Source organism: Vicugna pacos, chromosome 17 (assembly GCF_048564905.1).
Source record: "Vicugna pacos chromosome 17, VicPac4, whole genome shotgun sequence".
Classification (NCBI taxonomy): Eukaryota; Metazoa; Chordata; class Mammalia; order Artiodactyla; family Camelidae; genus Vicugna; species Vicugna pacos.
Genome location: NC_133003.1, coordinates 6,966,401 through 6,985,988, shown reverse-complemented (window position 1 = coordinate 6,985,988; position 19,588 = coordinate 6,966,401). Strand labels below are relative to the sequence as shown.

At 42.3% G+C, this 19,588-nt stretch overlaps 1 protein-coding gene across 1 annotated transcript in view; it reads left to right on the top strand.

Moving 5' to 3' along the window:
* Nucleotides 1-19,588, top strand: part of NEK10 (NIMA related kinase 10) — a 162,462-nt gene that overhangs the window by 87,411 nt on the left and 55,463 nt on the right. Inside the window, exons 24-26 of the mRNA XM_072940891.1 lie at nucleotides 4,645-4,774; nucleotides 5,291-5,361; nucleotides 14,090-14,303. Coding sequence (XP_072796992.1) covers nucleotides 4,645-4,774; nucleotides 5,291-5,361; nucleotides 14,090-14,303 — 415 coding nt within the window. The remainder of the gene's footprint in view (nucleotides 1-4,644; nucleotides 4,775-5,290; nucleotides 5,362-14,089; nucleotides 14,304-19,588) is intronic.

Sequence of the window (19,588 nt, the reverse complement as noted above, 5' to 3'; positions counted from 1 at the left end):
GATCAGCAGAGAATTGCACTTTTGGGTCCACAAGCATGGTGGGTCACGTGCTAGTCCCAGCATACCAAGGGAAGGAGAAGGCTTTTACAGAGCGGAAAGGGAGGTGGGAGGGCTGCGGTATACAGAGCCCAGGGCTTTTCATGGGCTGAGTCCTTGCCGGGAAGGAGAAGTCTTTCTTCCTCCTGTTGGGCTCTGCTGTCCTCACAGGGTGTGAGAGCTCCCCCTTGTGATCGCTCAGCTCTATTTAATTATGGTTTCTGTATATTAACTTTTACATTTTTCCCTTTTGATCAAAGTACCATTGTGGTACTGAAAGTACCACTAATTGAGTCAGGTTTTCTAGTTTCACTTTTGTTTTTTTTTTGGCCCTCAAAGTCAGGAAGGACTTTTCCTAGGTGTGATTTCTCATGTCAGAGGGAAAGTACACAGATCGGAAACTCATTAAGGTCGCGTTCGAGTAACAAGGAGGGGCAGGAAGGAGAACTTGCAGCCACCTTTTAGTCTAAAGCCCGTATGTCATCAAGACCACGGACACTGGAGATAATCTGATACATGGTGATTTTCAGTATCCTCTGTGTATGCTCTTGTTATATGAGTAAAATTACTGTATTTCCTTAGCTATGGTATCACTTAGTGATGTATATTTTGAAGTTTTGTACTGTCGACTAAAAAAAGACGCACAACCTGAAAGTTGACAATTATGTTTTATTCGGCAGACAAAAACTGAGGATTTTAGCCCAAGAGACAGCCTCTAAGACAGCTCTGAGGAACTGCTCCAAAGAGTTAAGGGGGAGTCAGTGTCTGTGGGGGTTTTTGCGGCAAAGACCAGGTAGTGGGGACATCAAAAGATGACTGTTAATTAAAGCAAACCAGACACCTCAAATTAAGGAATTCAGCGCTTTTCTAGGTATGGGAGGATGAAAGAGTCTGGGCTCATTGAAATCATTCCTTTGACATGCACCGTAGCTGTCTAGGGCCAGTGTCCTGTTCTTTCCCATCCTGCCTCCCCTCGGGGGACACTGTTGGGGGTGGTGCAGTGGCTGAGGGCTTGGCAGTGGCAACCTGTTTGCCTCCATCCCTCAGGGCTCCCGTGGGGTGGGAGGGCAAGGATAGTGGCTGATGACTTGATGACCACAGCATCCTTTGTTTGCTGATGTGGCTGCAACATCTTTCATTCATAATTAACATATTTTGGTGGAATTCAGTGTTTATCATGACTCCCTCTGCTGCCCCTCGGTGGGGTACAGCAGGGCAAGCCCGGTGAAGGACACAGGTCGTTGAAGGGGTGTCAAGAGATTAGTGAAGTGGGGGATCAGTGTCTGCGGAGGCTTGTGTAGAGGAGGTGTTTGAGTAAGGTTTGGGTTAATAGCAAGAGTTTGATCTCCATCTTCTACACCAGCGACTCTGCTGCCTGCTTCCCTGAGAAACTAGGAGCCATCGTGGAGGCACTTCCACAAGCTTTGCTTCCATGTCTTCCCAGCTCCCTGTGCTCCAGGAGAAGGGGGTGCGAGAGGATGGTCACGCCACAAGTCTTGGGCGAGTCCCTGGGACAGGCCGCCGAGTCAGGGTCCTTGGCTATGTCCAGGAAAGAATTCAAGAGCGAGCCACAGGAGTGCGAAAGTAGCTTTATTCAGGGAGAGGCACACTCCGTACACAGAGTGTGGGCCATTTCAGAAGGTCAGAGAGGCTGCCCCCGGGTATGGGGTGGTTAGTTTTCATGGGCTGGGTAATTTCATGGGCTGACACGTGGGAGGATTAGTCCAACTATTTGGGGGAAAGGGTGGGTGGATTTCCAGGAATTGGACCACCGCCCATCTTTTGGCCTTCGGGCACCCTCGGAACTGTCATGGCACCTGTGGGAGTGTCATTTAGCATGTTAATGTACTACAGTGAGTGTCTAATGAGGCTCAAGGTCACTCAGAGTCAAATCTTCCACCATCTTGGGCCCGGTTGGTTCTGGCCAGTGTTCGTCGTGTCCTCAATGGCTGTGTCGTTCCTTTAGTGATCGTGCCCTGCCCCCTTCCTCCGTCCCACCTGCACCCATGACCCTGTATGACGTGCGCTCCTGCAGTCCTCATGGAGGCCAGTCCCCTGCTGTGTCTCCATGTCCTGCAGGCCAGCCCTCTTCATGCTGCATCACTAGTTTCTCCACCTCCACTGACTCATGCCTGTGCATCAGCCAGCATACTGCCATTTGTCCCTATCTTAAAAAACAAGCACACTCAACATTCTTCTCTTTCTTTTCCAGCTACTAACCCACTTTTCTCTGTTCTTTCATAACAAAACTGTCTGGAAGAGAGGACTTGGCACATAGGTGCTAGGAAACAGTTGCTCAGTGACTGAACATGTGAAGGGTGGGGAGGCTCGTGGGTGTCTAGGCGGGACTGGCTGTGAAGCAGACAAGTACTGAGCTAGACCTTGAGGGGCCACAGCGCTTCAGGGGCAGACTCAGAGGGAGCAAGCCCTGGGGAGGTTTGGGAGGAGCAGGCAAAGAGGAGGGAGAAGAAAGAGAGCCAAGGGAAACTAGAGTCAGACAAGACACGAGAAAGTGTCCAAGGAGGAGCACAGTGCTTTTCCTAGGTCACAGCATCCTGTATGCAGAAGGGCCAAGCATTGAGAATTGTCGCTTTCATGGGATGATTTCATGACTCAATGGAAAGGACCAAAGGACACCCCTTAGATCTTCAGATAGGCAGTGATTACCAGGAGTGGTTTTGGGGGAATAGTAAGGGCTTTGGGGTTGGGGGGAGGTGACAAGCAGTCACAGGTAGAACCAGCAACAGCTCGTGGAGAAGTGTGCTGTGAACTGTGAGAATGAGGGTGGTGGTGAGAGGCCAGCAGAGCTGAGGATGCTGGTGTCCAGAGCAGAAGAAGCCACTGATGGGGAGGGGTAAAGAGGGGAGAGAGGGCATGTATCCCTGCAGCAAGCAAGAAATCAGGACCCCTGCTTCAAAAAGGTGCCTTCGTTCTGATGTCGTCTGAACAGTGAGGGGGCTTTTTTACACATTATTTAATGTGGAGAGAGTTCTAGAATATTTTTGAAAACTATTGAATTAGATATTCCAGCTCTTTTAAAAAATCTGTTATTAGCTGTAGCTCTCCACAGAGTAATTTATAGGAAAAGATTGAATAAACACATTCAGAGAATCCAGATTTATTTAGAGTCATGTTTTCAAAAGGACATCGACAGGAATAACGATTATAGCTGTAATTTATTTGCATTTCAGTTCCTAACTATCCCTTAAAATTTGGACACATCTAAATTTCGCCTTTAAATATTGACTTGCATTAGAAAAAGTTTCTCAGCACTGGCCTAGTAAAAACACTTGCTTAGGGTTTTTACACCAAAATGAGACTTTTAATACTGGTTTGTTTTCTCAAGCTCTCTGCTTAAGTAAATTTACTGATCATGATAGATTTTTGAAAAAATACATGTGCTGTTTATCATTATGAAATAAATTCATGACGGTTGGAAGAATTTGAAAAATATATAAATGTATCACGAATTTAGAATCATATTATTCTGCTACCTATCCCTAACCATTATTTTGGTTTTTTTTAATTCTTTTTTACTGTGAAATATTTCATTAGTTAATAAACATCCATTTATACACACTGGTTTCAATATATTCTAGCTATATTATATCTACTTAGGAAAAATATTTTGAAGAAGTTATGCTATGTATTCTATCAATTGAAGACCTCTCCCCATTCTATTTCCTCTTCCTCCCAAGAGGTGATCACTACCCTGAAGTTGACGTATACCCTTTCTGTCTGAGTTTTCATGCTTCTGTAATGTGCGTAACCATTCATTAACAGCACGCAGAAGTGTCACCAGCAGTTGAACGGTCTGCCTCAGCCAGACCCTCACAAGGTGGTCTCAGCCCAGGCTCTGGCGGGGGGCCCATCCAAGGCCTCCGGGCACCGATCGGAGGCGCCTGGTCTGGGAGCGCAGCTGTGACTGTGCACGTGGCTGACTGGGGTTGACAGGGAAACCGAGTTCGTTACTGCAACTCCCTCCGGGACCTGTGGGACACTGGCAGAGTGCCATGTCTGGCGTGGGGAGGGCAGTTTCCTCCCGGGAGGTCTGCCAGGCAAAGCCCGTGGTTGGACCCAAAAGATCACACACAGAGTTTGGCCTGGAGCTGTATCCCTTAATATGGCAATTCTGTGTTCAACTTTTTAAGAACTGCCTAACTGTTTTCCAATAGGCTGCACCATTTTACATTCCCATCAGCAGTGTATGAGGATTCCAATCTCTCATCTTTTTTTTAAACAACTTTATGATTCCTGTACAGTAAACTACACATATTTCAGATGTACAGCTTGATGAATTTTGACAGATGTCTACACCTATGAAACCATCGCCACAATCAGGATAGCTAGCATTTCCATCACTCCCTGAGAGGTGTTTATGAAGTTCATTGTTATTTGTGGCTTAAAGTAAAATTCCTTAGTTGTGCTGCTCAGCTCACCAAGCCTGAGAGTATTCACAGACACTTTTTAATGTTATTTGAATTAGTGAGCCAGAGTTTTGTTTTTTTTTTTTTTTTGCGTCTCCAACTATAGCTTGAAACTGGAACTTTTTTCCCGTGCTGACTTCTCCCTTTTTCACTGTTCATGACCATCGTCATTTTCCCGCAGCCCCGAGGTGCTGAAGAGTGAGCCGTACGGGGAGAAGGTGGACGTCTGGGCAGCAGGCTGCATCCTTTATCAGATGGCGACTCTGAGCCCTCCCTTCTACAGCACCAACATGCTCTCCCTGGCTACAAAGGTAAGCAACCTTGGGAGGCAGGCAGGATCTCATGTTGCCAAATCTACCATTCCTTTTCTTCTCAGATAGAACCTTTGTGATTTGAATGCAACTGTCGATGAAAAGAGGCATTGTTTTATTAGCCGCTTGACCCAGTTTATTTTTTGTTTCTTCCAAATCTGCATCTTGTGCTGTGGCCCACATTCCCCTATAATTGTCTTCAATTTATCCTAGAAAATTATCAAAATTAATATACCACTTTGCTTTTATTCTTAATTGTGTTTTGGACTACCCTCAACCCAGCATATTATATTATCCTGCACATCATTATGAACGTGAGGTTAACTTTAAGTCAGCTTGAAAAATACATTTTTTTGCTCAGAAACTTTCAATTTATATGAATTTTTCTGTTTTGTTTCTGATGAAAATGTGTGCACGAGGTTATGATGCTTGTTGAGTAACTCTAGTTTTGTGGCCAAGGCCACCCCTAGAGGCACCGTAGGTCCTTTACGTCCGTCACTCTCCTCTGTTTGGCAGATCGTGGAGGCGGTGTATGAACCAGTGCCAGAAGGCGTCTACTCTGAAAAGGTGACCACCACCATCAGCAGGTAATTTTGTCTCACAACCGCGAACCTGTCGGGATTACCAAGAAATACCTCACAAAGTCACTATGTAAATATTTACAAAGAGGAAGGGATCCCAAAGAACCCAAGCCTAGAAAAACGTTTGTTTATCACCAGTCACGGGGACCATTTGGAAGTCACCCAAGTGTCCAAGAAGACGTAGGACATTGACTTGACATACTGCGACCATTAGATTGATGATTCAGAAGACTTTGTATCAGTCTGTGAAACAAGTGCGATCTGAAGCTTAGGAAAACAAAATGTGCAACTGTTTATAACTATCAGAAAAGACATAAAAATAGGTGTAGATGTGAAAAAAGGCTGGACAAGAACACAGGAAACTAAAAAAGGCCACGTCAGACGATAAAATTACAAGCATTTTTTTCATTCCTATTTTTAAGTTGGTAATAATTCTATTTTGAAGTTGATAATGTTATATAATAATTTCTCAAAGTCAGAAAGAAGTGCTCCAGCTAGCCAGGTAGGAGGAGTGTAATGAAAGTCCTTATCCCTTTGGAGTCTCAAAGTTCTGTCCCCACAGGGCTTGTCCCAGCTGACCTCGCCCGTGCTCTCTGCCCCCTCCTCCCCAGCCACAGGGAGCCCCTGCGCGTCCCAGCAAGCACCCTCCCTCTGGCCCGTCTCTCCTCCCCTTCCCCCCCACCCCATTCTCTTCCCTCTGGTACACGCGTGGCAGAGGCCCTCCCATCCTCTGGGTCGCTGCTGAGATTGCAGCTCTGTGTTACCGGGGAGCCCTGATGCCCCCCAGCCTCCCAGCACTTGCCCGCTTTGCAGAGTTCATGGCCCCCACCACCCCTAACATAATACGTGTGCCTGCGGCCTTGTTTCTTTGTTGTCTCTCTTCCCCACCAAAAGGAAACCTCCACAAAAGTAGGGGCTTTTTAAGCTTACTTTACAGCTGTTCAGTGCCCAGAGCGATGCCCAGTGCAAAGCAGACGCTTAACAATTGGCTGGTTGTATGCATGAGTGACCTTTATCTGCCTGACTTACTTCTGGACCATCTTCTGTTCTTAAGATGGCCCCAGAGTATTACTCTGCCCCATCAAGCTGAGTCAGACCCTTATTATTGTAATAGAAATCCGAGGGTCGCCTCAGATAGAATCTTCATCCGTCCCCCTGGCCAGTTCCCTTCAGACTCAGTTCTGTGTCTGTCCTCGCTCAGCGCCGTCTCTGACGCAATGGAATAGACACGCTGACATGGCTGCGCCCCTTCCCTCTGGCTTCCCCTCCCAGCCCATTGTTCAGGCATAATGGATACTCCTCATATGTTTGTAGGATTGTACCTTGAATCCTTCCTCGCTCAGCACGACGCTGCCCTACGTCCTAAGCACCTCAGGCCCAGCAGTGGCCGAGTTTCACTAACTGTGGACTCTGAGCAAACAGTCTGACTATTTTCTCTGCACCTGTTTCCTCATCTGATAAAGCAGGGATCACAGCAGTACCAGCCTCATCAGGCTGGTGTGGTGATTATACAAAGTAACACGTGCAAATCACTTAGCACAGAGCGTGGCCACGGAGAATCTGGAGCCGTGCTGGCAGTTCTCATTGTTAATGTCCCAGCCAGTGAGCTCACATCCCTTTCTAAATCGCCTGAATTCCATGTTTACCAGATCTGCCCTGTTGCTAATGAATCCAGACAAACGTATTTAAACTGCTCGTCTCCTGTTCTCTGCTATTTGCTTTCTGGGAAATGCCTTAAAAATTCAGAAAGTCTCCAGAGATGTCAAGACAGGAGAACCAAACTGACTCATTGAAGCTCTCCTTTTCTTAGGTATTTGACTGCCACAAAGACTAGGGGACAGTAGTGTGGAGAAAAAGTACAGAGAGCTTGTTCTGACCTTGTGGCACTGGGCAGACAGGGCCATCGCTTGCTCCTGATCGTCCCCTTGGCTGTTGGTATCCACGCCTCTTAGTAGCAGAGTCAGCGTTAGATTCCAGCATTATCGTGAAAAGCTTAAGAACCTTAGTAGGTTCTAGAATCAAGTGGATTCTAATCCCCTCGTCCACTCACCTTAACCTTCCCGAGCCCCACTCTTCCGTCTGTCATGTATGGGTAGCTGTAGTAACCACTCACGGGCTTGCTTTGAAGCCAGAATAGGATCGGGCTTCTGATGCTCTTAGCACGGTACCCAGCACGTAGTAAGTCCTCCATAAAATTAGGTATTGGCATTATTAATAATATTATTTATGGAATGAAGCATATAAAAATTAAGATGTATTTGATGAAGGATGGTAAAGGGGGAAATGAGATTACAGAAGGACTTGGTCTAGTCTGGGGATCGGGGAAAGTTTCTCTGAAGAAAGGGCATATAATCTGAGACCCAGACATTCACTAACTCTCAGTGAGCAGAGCGGAGAAAGCACTTCACAGACCCGCGTCTCTGAAGGCTTTCCTCAGCGGGACAGCTTGTTGGTCTGAAGAACTGGAAGAAACTGGAGATGCAGCACAGCAAGCAAAGGAGAAAACAGACAGCGAGTGGGTCTGGGACGCTGCCAGGGGCCAGGGTGCACTAGCTGCTGTAGGCCATGTCGAGGGCTTGAATTTTTATCTCCAGCAGTGAGGAGTGGACTGAAGGGCTATTAACAGGTTGAGACATAGTGAAGATTTCTTCTTCAGCAAGGACCATCCTGGCTGATCTCTAGGGAATAGAGCAGGGGGTGTGAGAAGGGAGGGAAAAGGAGGTCCACCTGTGCTGAGTGGTGACGGCGGCTTTGACTGGACTGGTGGTGGTGTTGATGGAGAGAAGCGGGGTTGTTTCGCTGTGCGTTGAAAGTTGAGTCAACAAGTGTTGGAGTACAGTTATACGAGGATGAAAAAATACTTCAGTTAACTGGGAAAATGGAATGACACTGAGAATATGAAAACAGCTGGATTTGTGATGTGGAACTTCAGCAAATGGTACCAAGCCCATGGAGTGGAAGTTCTGGGGAGGCCAGGGTTAGCTCACCGTTAGGAAGTGTGTGTCAGAATTAGAGGTTCCACAGTGGAGCAGGCTGCCGGGTGGGTGGTGAGTCCCCTGTCAACCAGGCTGTTTAAGAGGATGGACGATCACCAGTAGGGGACAACGCAGTAAATGTTTTGAGTACACTTCTAATTCAAAATATTAGGAAGCCCATAATTAGTAGGAACTGAGCCTGAAATTTTATGACTGACTACAAATTCAGATTGCAGCATGCAGCCTGTAACAGATACAGTGTTCACTGAAAGTTGTTCAAGACTCAGTGCCTGGGTTCATATCCCAAATTTTATCTTTAGAAAATTTGACATACAACCAAAATCCATTGTGAGTTGCATGCAGTTACATATTCCAATTGCTTTGGATTTGTAGTCTTTAAAAATTAAGTTTAAAAAGAACTAGGGAACAAATTCAATTTCCCGTTTTCTTAGTTTCTTAGCAGGCTTTTAAATTGGGAGAATTACTTGGTAGCCCAGAAGAGTCTGGGGCAGAAAATACGTTTTTTGTTGCTCTACCCAACACCAGCATTGCTGTTTTTGCCTTCCAGTCCACTGTTAAGAGAGTGTTTACTTTTTAAAAAGGAAGAACATTTCCTTTTATGCACAAAATATCCCAGTTGCCTAAGTTTTCTCTTTCTACGCCTGGTTGCACAAGCCGTCTGGTGCTTTGTGTCAAAGGCAATCATAATGACAAGGCAGTGAATGCCTTCAGCTTGTTCTAAGGACACGTGGATCTTTACATTTTCACCCTCCCCTCAACTCTTTGTTTCTTAGAAAATGAAATGTTTAAAATTGAACGTTATTTCCACCTGGTCTCTCACCACAGAGCGGAGACAAAGTGGGTAGGATGAGTGCAACATCCCAGATTTTTTTTTAGAACATGACATTTTATTTGATTAGAGCGTCATTAAAGCATTCGGTTGTTCCTCAGAATTCCTCTGAAATATCCAAGCAGGGAGGCATTTCAGAACAATGAGGCTGAACTGGACCTTCTGGTAGGAGATGCCCTGAGATTCCAAAACGCTGTGCCCAAATATTTTAGATTAGGGACAGGTAAATTCTTAGATGCTCACTCATCGGTTTGTTCATTTGTTCATTCATTCATTCACTTGCTGAATACCCATCAGGACCCAGACTCCATTTTACATGCTGGGGGGGTCCACGGTGAAGGAGACAGGCCCCTCCTCTCCAGAAGTTTCCAGTTTCTGTTGGTGAAACAGACCGAAGTATACAATGATTGTAGTAGTTTTAAGGACTTAAATATACACAGACAATGAGAACGTGAAAGGGGGACAGTAAGTCTTTCTGAAGATGGTCCAAGAAGCCTTCCTGATGAGGTTTGGAAGAGAGGGATTAGCAGATATGGCATGTCATTTGCGAAAAATAGATACAGTCAGCAAAATGCAAATTCAAGCAGAGGCAGGCGCACAGGGTGGTGCTAGGCTGGTTGGCAAAGAACGTGGAGGAGCTTTCGGTGTGTTGCTGGTAGGGGGAAGCGGGGCTCAGGCTGTGGAGGGAGGTCAGGCCAGCTGAAGAGGGGCTGGGATGGCATGCCAGGAATTTTCTTTTTGTCCTCTTGGGCCCTGAGGGGCTGCTGAGGAGTTCTGAGTAGAGGAGTACGGTGGTCAGTTTTGGAGTATTCAGTTTACAGTATGAGTCAGAGGTGGACAAGAGACGTGTGCGTCATCTAGCAGATGGTGTCAGTGGTCCAAACAGGTGATGATGAAATGGGCCATAGCTGTGGGATCAGAGGGAAGGAACTGGATCCCAGAAACACTGAGGAGGCAGAAGCGACCGAAGCTGGTGTGGGTTCAGCGAGGGAGGGGATGGAAGAGAAAGGAAGTTGTGTATTTTCTTTTTAACTTATTGAGTGTTTACAGTGTGCCAGCACTTTACAGAGATGGCTTGATGTTGTAGATACTACGATTATCCCATTTTGCTGATAGGCTGTCTGAGACATAGAAGCTAAAGCTTCCCCAAGATCAGAGTGAATAAAGGGGAGAAGAGATTTAACCCCCAGCTCTCTGACTCAGAGCCTGCAGGCCTAACTGTGAGCTAACCTGTATCTCCTGGGTGGCGCCTTTTCCAACGCCAGTGACTGCAAACACAGGAAGGGAGTGACTTTGGGAGAGGAGATGACTGAATGCCAGAACAGAGGTCGTTCCGGTTCCCATTTACCATAATATGTAACTGCATAATGTGTAGCACTAGCTTACATTTCCTTTTTTATTAACAAAATAAAGCTCAGATGATAATTCAACTGATATGACCACGAATCAGTTTAAATACTCATGGACTAAGCCTTGAGAATATCTGCACTGATGAAGGCTTACATGCTGGGCTTTTTGCTCACACGGCATTCATGAGCAGCACTTGGGCAGCCAGGCATTTTTATCAGTTTTCTTCTTCTTATTTTTATCAGCTTTAATCTCTTTTGCCCATAAGTGAAGGTAGATGAGGAACCTGATTTAATTCGAAAGTGAAGTCCAACACTTAGCTTATCTTGAGATTATGAGCAAAAAAGTAAGAAGCTTGAATACTCGAAATTCTTAGTAGGATTGTCTTTGAATGTGTGAATAAGTGGGAAGTGAAGTCTGATGGGGGAGGAACTTACAAGTTGGGGGCTTGGACCCTAGCTCATGTGTGGTCTGGCCAGCTCCCTGCACTCGGCTTAGACTCTCAGCCATCTGCTCACAGCCCTCTGGGCCTCCGCCTGGCCTCCAGCTCCATCTCCCTCTCCCTGTCCCATCGCTGCTGCCCTCTGCCCAGTGTGGGCATTGGATGTGTCAGCACGGGAGGACTGTGCCATTTGCTTCCTGTTGGCATGGAGGTTGCAATCTCGTCGGGGTCTCTTGTCTACCAGCAGTTCGCATGCTGGACTGTGGGAAGGGTGATTGACCTCTCCACTCCAGAAGTTAAAGATAAAGAGAGACTTCTAAAGGCAGCAAGAGGAAAAGAAAGGGTCACTTATAGGGAATCCCCATAAGATTGTCAGCTGATTTTTCTGCAGAAACATCGCAGGCCAGAAGAGGGCGGCATGATATGTTTAAAATGCTGAAAGGGGGAAAAACCCTACAAAGTTGAATACTCTACCCAGCAAGGCTGTTATGCACAACTGAAGGAGAGATAGAGGTTCTCAGACAAAAGCTAAAAGAGTTCGTGACTACTAAACAGACCTTACAAAAAGTATTAAAGGATCTTCTTTAAGTGGAAAAGAAAAGGTACAGTAAGGAAGAAATTTTAAGAAGGGGAAACTCCCACTGGTAAAGGCTGTAGATCAAATGCAGAAAAGCTTTTGAAAAATTCAGCACCCATTCATATTAAATAATCCAAAGAAGAATGATTTATAGAGGGTGCATAACTCAACATAATACAGGTGATTTTTAATAAACCCACAGCTAACATCATATACAATGGTGGAAAACTGAAAACTTTTCCTCTAAAATCAGGTACAAGGATCTGCACCTTCTACATTTCTACTTAACATAGCATTGGAAGTCCTAGCCACAGCAATCAGACAAGAAAAAGAAATAAAAGGAATCTATATCAGAAGGGAAAAAGTAAAATTGTCACTATTTGCAGATGACATGACAAGGTACTTAGAAAACCCTGAAATCTCCACCAAAAGACTGTTAGAACCAATAGCTTGCTATTGAGTTGCTAATAGTTGCTTTCAGTTATAGTTGCTATTTGCATCTTGGCTTCAGGTCAGATCAAATTACATATACATATATACATAACTATATATAATCAAGCACACATAATTGTATCCAATGAGAACCAATGCAGAGCATCTGTTAGGAAACCATAATGGAGCCACATAGATTAGGCAGCGCCTGCCCACGGCTCTGTTACCATGGAGACACGTGCACATTCGCACCTGATTTGCAGAGCAAGAGGACCGCGCGCTTCTCGTTACGTGGGCTGTAGTGATGTGTAGCTCCAGAGATCCGTCCGGTTTGCATTTCTGGATTTCTGAAGTAAGCACTTTGTGGTGGTTGTTTCAGAAAAACACGCCACGCCTAGAATTTGAAATTAAATCAACGAGAACCAACTGTTTGCATTCTCCATCTTTCCTTTGCTCTACCCTCTTTAAATTGTTAACCCGAATAATTTCAAAGTGCATCCAGTGAAGAAATGAACATTAAAATACTCTGAAATCTCCAAAAAGATGAATACACAGGAATCTGTTGCTTTTCTATACACAGCAAATACTAATGAACTATCAGAAAGAGAATGTAAGAAAACGATGCTCTTTACAATTGCATCAGAAAGAGTCAAATAGCTAGGAATAATCTCAGCCATCGAAAAGAATGAAATTTTGCCATTAGCACGCACGTGGATGGACCTGGACCAGTAATGCTTAGTGAAACAAGTCAGAGAAAGACAAATACTGTATGTTACCACTTACAGGTAGAATTTAAAAAGTAAAACGAAGGAATATAATAAAATAGGACAGACTCACAGATACAGTGAACAAACTAGTGGTTACCAGTGGGTAGAGGGCTGAAGAGGTACCGACTGTAAATATGTGTATACAAATATACAAGAATGTATTGTACAGCACATGGACTATAGCTGATACTTTGTAATAACTTTACATGGAATATAATCTATAAAAAAATCACTATGTTGTATACCTGAAGCTATTTTAACATCGTAAATCATCTATAATTTAAAATAAAAGAGAAAAGAAAATAAAAAAACGCTCAAATAAATAAATACAAGAAAGAATAATAAGGAAAATTATAAATTAGAGTGTTATTTTTACTTCTGTTACTGATAGTAATTTTGTGTAGTAATTCCTATGCATTGCCTGGAGACATCGTTATAGGTGAAAGTTGTGTTAACTATGGGTTGCTAAATCAAATACAAGGTGTGAAAATTAGATCTTTTTCTCCAAGTCCAAATAAGTTAAAATTTATTGGGAAGTACACATGATTCAGTGAAATTAGAGCTTTTGATTTTTTAAAAAATAGACTAAATAGTACAGTGAGTGCCAGAAGGATTTAAATTATGCTAAGCAGTGATCTTGATAACCGGCTCCCCGGGCATCTGGAGTAGCCTTCTGCTGGGGGTTGGCTGTGACGGGAGCAGTCCTCACTTTAGTGGGCTGATTGGTGTTTCCTACCTCCAAAATCTGAGAAAGTTTCGGCATGCAGTGTGTCAGATTAGCTGCTTTAAAAAAGAGCACTCCACATACCTTAAACCACCAAGTAACTGGGTTGAATTTTGTTTTTATGAAGTCGTGTTTTGTAAGACTCACTCATCAAGACGTGTTGACATTACCCCCGCACAGCTGGGAAAGTCACTAAGCTGTGACGCCCCACCCCACCCCACCCCCAGAATCCTTCCTTCCTTGTGGTGCATCACATGTGATTTTATTGGGACCCCTGTTTGTTTCACTGGCCAGCGAGGCTGTGTGGTTTTGGAAAAGAGCCACTTACCCAGGAAAAGCAGACCCCGCCCACCCCTCCTGAGACCGAGGAGCAGCTTCCTGTGTGTCCTCTGACCCTTGCCCACCAGCCCCCCTGCAAGGAGAACAGTGCTGTCCCCTTCTCCTTCCCAGACTTTCCAGATGTCTTCTGAGAAGTCTCAGACTGAACACTGTGCTCGAGGTCTGTCTCACCCCAGGTTCTCTTGGGTGCAGACGCCGTGGTGGACACACAGCGGCATTTACCCTTGACCCTCCAGACCCCGCGGCCTGGTCCTGACTGTGATTAGCTTATGTTTTCTTAGATGCCTCACGCCGGATGCAGAAGCCCGCCCAGATATTGTAGAAGTCAGCTCCATGATAGCCGATGTCATGATGAAATATTTCGACAGTTTGTCCACATCCCAGCTGGCCCTGGAGAAGAAGCTGGAACGGGAACGGAGGCGCACACAGCGGTATTTTATGGAAGCCAACCGGAACGCCGTCACCTGTCAGCGTGAGCCTGCCCTGCTGTCTCACGTAAGTGACAACCTTTCACTCTCTTCAGGATGCTTTCTGCTACACTCTTTGAGGCCTATCATGCTTGTGCTAAGGAAGATTCGTCTTAAGTTAGAAAAATATTCATTGCTACATATAATATTTCACCATTATATAGTTATATATTTGCATATATTTTGATACCTTAAAATAAGTCACTATAATTGATGTTCCAAAGGTGTAATGCATAATTTGTTGTAAATTATAAAACCAGAGTTATCAAAAAGATCTCTTAGAAATTCTTCATTTATAATCTTTGTATAAATAGCAGAGACTGCTTATAATTAACTTCTTCAGCAATCTGGAAATATGGATGAAAATGCTGTATGTTGATTTAGAGAAGGAAATCGAATTTGTCTTAAAATGTTTATTATTAGTCTATGTAATTGCTTTTATTAGTCTTGGTGATGGTAATAATTTTGCCATGGTATAAATCAGAATGTGCGCTGTTATTTGTCTTGTCAGTAACCTTTAAATTATTTAGATACGTAAGTTTATTTCTGAGTGTTGTTTGAAAAGGGATGCCAGAGCTACAAATACCCAGAAGGGCAAGTGGTGGTGCCGGTGACCCCCTTGTTGGTGTCCCTTTTCTTCCTTCCTCTGTGCCTTTGTTGTGTCATGACCCGTAACCCATCCTTCGCTCATGCTCTGGGATCCCCGAAAGCAGGGGTTTAGTAAGGGACCCTTCAACCTGTAAGTGTTCTTTAATACCCTCCTGGAGGTGGGCCCAGCGCAGTAGGGTCATATGGCATCCTTGATCAGGATACCTGGTCATTCAGTTCCTTTCCAGGGTCCAAAGGACCTGCTGTGCCTCAGCTGGGAAAATGAAGTGACAAATTGGTCTCAAGGAAGAGTCAGTTTTGGTTTCTCAGATAACAGCATTTCCAGCAAACTCTTTTGTTTTTTTTCCCACAAGAAGGAAAGCGCTACTGTTTGATGGGTTTCTCTTTCCATACTTGGTATCCGGAAGTTAAACTTCCAATGTTGGTTTCTTTTTTATGGGTTTTATTTTGTTTTATTTTTTAATCTTTCTTAGTACAGCCATGCCTTTTATTTTCACTTTTCATGTTTTTATATAATTGAGGTATAGTTAAATTACAATATTATGTTAGTTTCAGATGTACAACTTAGTGATTTGGTATTTTTATAGACTGTAACCCATTTCAAGTTCTTATAAAATCCTGGCTGTAGTCGCTGTGCTGTACATTATATTCTTGTATCTTATTCAGATTATACCTAGTAGTTTGTACCTCTACCCTATCTTGACCCTTCTCCTTCTGTCTCCCCACTGGAAACCACTGGCTTGTTCCTTGTATGTGTGAGTCTGTTTCTATTTTATTATATTCATTTATTTTTTGAGTTTCCACATGTAAGTGATATCATATGATATTTTCCTTTCTCTTTCTGGCTTGCTTTACTTAGAATGACATTCTCCAGGGACATCCATGTTGCTGCAAATGGCATTCTTTCATTCTTTTTATGGCCGAGTAGTATTCCATTGTATAAATATACCACAGCTTCTTTATCCAGTCCTCTGCCAATGGACATTTAGGTTGTTTCCATGTCTTGGCTGTTGTAAATAGTGCTGTTATGAACACTGGGGTCCATGATCTTTTTGAATTAAGGTTCCCTCTGGATATATGCCCAGGAATGGGATTCCTTGAATCATATGGTATGTCTGTTTTCAGTCTTTGGAGGAATTTTCATACTGTTTTCCATAATGGCTGCACCAAACTACATTCCCACCAGCAGTGTAGGAGGGTTCCCTTTTCTCCACAGCCTCTCCAGCATTTATCATTTATGGACTTTTGAATGATGGGCATTCTGACTGGTATGAGATGATACCTCATTGTAGTTTTGATTTACATTTCTCTGATAATTAGCAATATTGAGCATTTTTCATCTGCCTATTGGCCATTTGTATGTCTTCATTGGAAAATTGCTTGTTTCAGTCTTATGCCCATTTTTGGATTGGGTTGTTTACTTTTTTTATTATTAAGATACATGAGCTGTTTATACATCCTTGTCAGTCTCATCTTTTGCAAATATTTTCTCCCATTCCATAGGTTGTCTTTTTGTTTCACTTATGATTTCCTTCGCTGTGCAAAAGCTGATACATTTAATTAGGTCCCATTTGTTTATATTTGCCTTTATTTCTATTGCTTGAGGAGACGGCCCTAGGAGAACATTGCTGAGATTTGTGTCCAATAATGTTTTGCCTGTATTTTCTTCTAAGAGGTTTATAGTATCTTGTCTTATATTTAGGTCTTTAAGCCATTTTGAGTTTATTTTTGTGTATGGTGTGAGGGAGTATTCTAATTTCTTGATGTGCATGCTGCTGTCCAGTTTTCCCAACACCATTTGCTGAAGAGACTGTTTATACTCCATTGTATGTTCTTGCCTCCTTTGTCAAAGATTAATTGACCAAAAGTTTGTGGGTTCATTTCTGGGCTCTCTCTTCTGTTCCACTGATCTGTATGTCTGTTTTTGTACCAATACCATCTGTTTTGATTACTGTAGCTCTGTAGTATTGTCTGAAGTCTGGGAGGGTTATTCATCCAGCTTCATTCTTTTTCTTCAGTGATGCTTTGGCAATTCTGGGTCTTTTGCGACTCCATGTAGATTTTAGGATGATTTGTTCTAGTTCTGTGAAAAATGTCCTGGGCAATTTGATAGCTGTTTCATTAAATCTGTAGATTGCTTTGGGAAGTATGGCCATTTTAACAATATTAATTCTTCCAATCCAAGAGCATGGGATATCTTTCCATTTCTTTAAGTCATCTTTAATTTTCTTAGTCAGTGTTTTGTAGTTCTCCACGTACAAGTCTTTCACTTCCTTGGCCAGGTTTATTCCTAAGTATTTATTTTTTGGGATGTAATTTTAAAAGGGATTGTTTCTTTACTTTCTGTTCCTGCTATTTCTTTGTTAGTGTAAAGAGATATAACTGATTTCTGTATGTTGATGTTGTATCCTGCTACCTTGCTGAATTCTTTTATCAGCTCTAATAGTTTCTGTGTGGAGCCTTTAGGGTTTTCTATATATATAGTATAGTGTCATCTGCATGTAATGACAATTTTACCTCTTCTCTTTTAATTTGGATCCCTTTTATTTCTTTTTCTTGTCAAATTGCTATGGCTAGGACTTCTAGTACTATATTGAATAGAAGTGATGAGAATGGGCATCCTTGTCTTGTTCCAGATTTTAGTGGGAAGTCTTTGAGCTTTTCACCTTTGAGTATTATGCTTGCTATAAGTTTTTCATAAATAGATTTTATTATGTTGAGATATGTTCCCTCTATACCCACTTTGATAAGAGTTTTTATGGTAAATAGGTGTTGAATTTTATCAAATGCTTTTTCTGCATCTATTGAGATGATCTTGTGATTTTTGTCCTTTCTGTTGCTTATGTGGTATATCACATTGATTGATTTGCATATGTTGAACCATCCTTGTGTCCCTGAGATGAGCCCATCTTGATCATGATGTGTAATTTTTTTATGTGTTGTTGGATTCTATTTGCTAATATTTTGTTGAGGATTATCCCCTTTCATTTCTTAATTTGTTTTTTGAGTTCTCTTTCTCTTTTCTTCTTGGCAAACATGGCCAGAGGTTTTTTATTTTGTTTAGTCTTTCAAAAAACCAGCTCTTGATTTGATTGATTTTTTATTTTCTATTTTATTTCCTCTGTGATCTTTATTATTTCTTTCCTTTTACTAGCTTTAGGTTTTATTTGTTCTCCTTTTTGTAATTCTTTTAGGTGGTAGGTTAGGTTGGTTATTTGAGTTTTTTCTTGTTTTTTGAGGAAGGCCTGTATCGCTGATAACTTCCCTCTTAGGACTGCTTTTGTTGCATCTCATAGATCTTAACGTGGTTGTGTTTTCGTTGTCATTTGTTTTAAGGGATTTTTAAATTTCCTCTTTGATTTTATTGTTGACCCATTTGTTTTTTAGTATCATGTTTTTTAGTCACCAGGCAACTGTTTTTTTTCTCACTCTAGTTGTTTTCTAATCTCATGTATTTGTGGTCAGAAAAGATACTTGATGTAATTTCTGTCCTCTTAAATTTGTTGAGGCTTGTTTTGTGACCTAGTGTTTGTTCTAGTCTAAAGAATGTTCCATGTGCACTTGAAAAGAATGTGTGTTCTGGCTTCTTCTTTTTCGAATGTAATATCCTGAAAATATCAATTAGTCTAAATGATCTGTTGTGTCATTTAGTATTCCATTGTGTTATTGGTTTTCTGTCTGGAAGATCTGTCCAGTGATGTTGGTGGGGTACTAAAGTCTCCTACTATTACTGTATTCACATCAGTTTCTCCCTTTATGTCAGTTAGTATTTGCTTTATATATTTAGCTGCTCCTATATTGGGTGCATATATGTTAATGAGTGTAATATCCTCATCTTGTTGTTCCTTTATCATTAGCTAGTGTCCATCCTTATCTTTCTTTACGCCCTTTGTTTTAAAGTCTGTTTTGTCTGATACGAGTATTGCTACCCCTGCTTTCTTTTCATTTCCGTTTACATGACATACCGTTTTCCATCCTCTCATTTTCAATCTGTGTGACCTTTACCCTAAAGTGAGTGTCTAGTAAGCAGTATATTTTATATATTTTTTGTATTGAAGTCTAAGAGCAGCATATTGTAGGCTCTTATTTTATTATCCATCTCCTACCCTTTGCCTTTTGATTGGAACATTTAGTTCATTGACCTTTAAAGTGGTTATTGATAGATACGTATTTATTGCCATTTTAAACCGTGTTTTCCTGTTGGTTTTATATTTCTTCTTTGTTTCTTTTTCTTCTGTGGTTTGATGTTTTTCATATTATACTTGAGTTCTCTTCTTTTGGGTTTTTGTGACTCTATTATATGGTTTTGGTTTGTGGTTACCATGTTTTTCATATATGTTAACCCATTACTATATATATTTGGTTTAGACTGGTCATCATGTAAGCTCAAATACGTTATTAAAAAAAAAAAGAAAAAATCTGCATTTTATTATTCACCTCGTCCACATTTTGTGATTTGATGTTCTCTTTTACATCTTCATGTTTATCTTTTTGCTGTTCATGGTAGTTATCATTTGCTTTTCTAGTTACAGTTTTCTTTTCTATAGATTCTTGCTTCTTTTCTACTCAGAGAAGACCTTCCAATATTTATTTTAGGATAGGTTTAGTATTGTTCTATTTTAATTTTTAGTTGTCTGAGAAATTATCTGTCTCCCCTATTCTAAATATTCACCTTTCTGGGCATGGTATCCTAGGTTGCAGGTT